This window comes from Zootermopsis nevadensis, unplaced genomic scaffold (assembly GCF_977971745.1).
Source record: "Zootermopsis nevadensis isolate Lab colony 2312 unplaced genomic scaffold, Znev_1.0 Znev_ptg000011l, whole genome shotgun sequence".
NCBI lineage: Eukaryota > Metazoa > Arthropoda > Insecta > Blattodea > Termopsidae > Zootermopsis > Zootermopsis nevadensis.
The window spans coordinates 1,022,285-1,024,977 of record NW_028259143.1 but is presented as its reverse complement, the minus strand read 5'-3'; the positions used below and the strand labels follow the sequence as shown (position 1 = coordinate 1,024,977).

General features: G+C 34.7%; 1 protein-coding gene across 1 annotated transcript; it reads left to right on the top strand.

The window, feature by feature from the left end:
- The first annotated feature begins 129 nt into the window (after positions 1-129).
- Positions 130-2,440, top strand: LOC110834708 (uncharacterized). Its single transcript, XM_022074150.2, has 2 exons — positions 130-653; positions 780-2,440. Exon 2 carries the CDS (start codon positions 812-814, stop codon positions 2,387-2,389), a length of 1,578 nt encoding a protein of 525 aa, XP_021929842.2. The 5' UTR covers positions 130-653; positions 780-811; the 3' UTR covers positions 2,390-2,440.
- The last annotated feature ends 253 nt before the right edge of the window (positions 2,441-2,693 follow it).

Below are 2,693 nucleotides of genomic sequence, written 5' to 3'. Positions count from 1 at the left end.
GGTTTATACCACAGATGAACTAGTGTTTCAAAAAGGAATGCGGAAACACAGATAATACGGAAAGCAAACAAAACTACTTTTCCTTCATTTACAATTTCAGCCACTAGATTGCAGGCCATTTAACATCTATATTTTTTCCTGGCCAATTTATCTCCCCTAATCCAGCAAATAAAACAACTGTTCCACACTTTTTAAGGTATTGAATGAATGTCCTTCGAGAAATCACGTTCTGTATAGGATTTGAGGTTTTCACGGCGGCGAGTCTGAAGATGGCTGTCTTTTTTTTTACGCCGGGTAGTTTGGTTGAAGATTACGACGTTTCAGAAGTCCTTGCTGCCTCCATCATCAGGGCCAGACAAGACTACACGGTACAACAATCCAGAAGACAACCATCATCAAATCACTTTCTGCATGAAGTGGAGCAGCAACATAACAAATTATACATTATTCGCCACAGTTGAGGTATTGGCAACACTGGTTCACTTGATTACAGTTGGTTATGCTGCAAATGGGGCGTGATCTCCCAACAGATACCGGTAATATTTGAAAACTTGAATGGCCGTAAAGTTTGGTGGTGTTATGTATATATATTTGTGAGATTTATAAGTATTCCTGAAGTTAATTACGAAGATCTAATTTAACTATAACTTGAGGTATGAATGTGATTATACGTGATTACAAGTAATGGTTGATAGCACAGACATTACTTCCCTAGACACCTTCTAAACTGTGTATAAATAATATATATAAAAAATACAATATTATTTTTCTTATTCCAGAAACATCTACTGTACTGTTTTCCAACAGGAATATGAACTTCTTATCCAACAATTCAAGAGGGGCTGATGATCTATTTGCAAATAGTAGTGAAGAAACTGTGATTGAGAATTTAGATTTCTCACGTATTTTAGAGAAAGTTAATGTATTGACAACTACTAATCATACTAATACTTTGCTTGAGAATAAGCTCTATGAAGTTCCTGTTGACTTACATGAGGCAACAGTGATAGAAGCAGTACATGGAAAAAATTGCATAACAAAACAAATTATTGCAGCAGATAAAAGTTTTATAGCAAATCATACAGTTACAAATATTTGCAATTTCCCATTAAAGCTGTATTGTCCATTCTGTTATAGTGACAGTATGTTTGAAAACAGACTTAAAGGACACGTAAGAAATGAACATGCAAGTCACCTGGAAAGAATTTCAGTAGATACTAATACAAACTCTCTTCACTCATGCCAGCTCAGTCACACTGCATTTTATACCGACTTAGTAATAAAACACATTCTTCAATGTCATCAGGATAAAATTTTAAGTATGTTTCAGAAAGGAGAGGCAAATAAATACGTAACATGTGGATTTTGCCCATATATGGTATTAGCCGAACATAAACAACATCTTTTAGCACACATAGAACAAACCCACTTCAAGGAATTCAGAATATTCATTAAGCAAAAATTCACACAAATTACACATTGTGAAAAACTGGAAAATACACTTGACTTGAAGAATTCAAGCCTAACTTTTTTGTCTACTTTATTCATGCAAATGAGTACCAAAGAAAATAAAGACACTAAAAAATCTGTCATTGATAATTCAAAATGCAGGTCCAGTCCTCAGTTCAATCAAAATGAAAATCAATTTTCTGAAGAATATGGAAATTTTTTTGATAACAGAAAGGTCAGCAAAATTAAAAATGTTAAAAGTGGAAGTGAGATTCCCGTCAGGAGAAAACTGAGGTTTGACTTGCCCAAAACTGGCAAGTTTAATAAATCCAACAAAGAAAACATAATTTCATGTAGTACAAATATGAAATTAGTCACCAAGAACAAACCACGGTCATCAAAAACCAAGTCAGTTTCAACATGGAAATCTGTGTTTTCATTTAAAGGAAAGGAAATCAACAGAAACAAATCAATTTCGAAATTCGTAACAAGTACCCCAAACACCTTCAATGAATTACAGATAGATTCAGTCACCAAGAAGAGGGGAGAAGCAAAGGCGACGCTAGTAACTTCCATGAAAGAAGATATTTCTAAAAAGTACACAGATGATGATGATAATGTTCTTCAGACGTATAGCACGGATGTGAAAGGTGTTATTTTGAAGACAAATCCTAAAAATTCAAAATTGAGAAAGGATCTATTCTGTGGGTGGAAGCCACCTGCTGAAGCATTCAAACAATTTGAATGTGCAATCTGCCTGGATACGTTCGTCAACAACGTTGATTTTCTCACTCACATGAGACGACAACACACCGGTCCTCTGAAACTTCTCCAGCCATCATACAAGTGTGGTCTGTGTAAGGCTAAATTCTACAAGAACAGCTACTTAGTTAGGCACTGCAGGTTTCACCACACGCCTCGATGCCTTAAGAATCAGTAACCAGCCTGAAAAAAAGTTGTCAGTGGAGAATTTGACGTAGATATGTCTTTACGGAAAGGAAGTTTATATATTGGCTTTATTCTAAAATATTTCCTTTATACCCGCTTTACAATTGTGATAAGTTTGATTAAGACATTGATTAAACTTATCACAATTGTAAAGCATGCATGTTCCACTTTTTCGTTCCAATTTTCATTCCATTTTTTGCCGAATGACACTGACCCTAAAATATAGACATATTTACGTCAAAATATGTTGAAAAAAACACAAAATAATTATTAAAAAGAAGAAGTCCAGCCAGCAG

What these genes read in the sequence shown, in the direction of transcription:
- LOC110834708 (XM_022074150.2), top strand. Translation starts at nt 812, where the DNA reads ATGAACTTCTTATCCAACAATTCAAGAGGGGCTGATGATCTATTTGCA.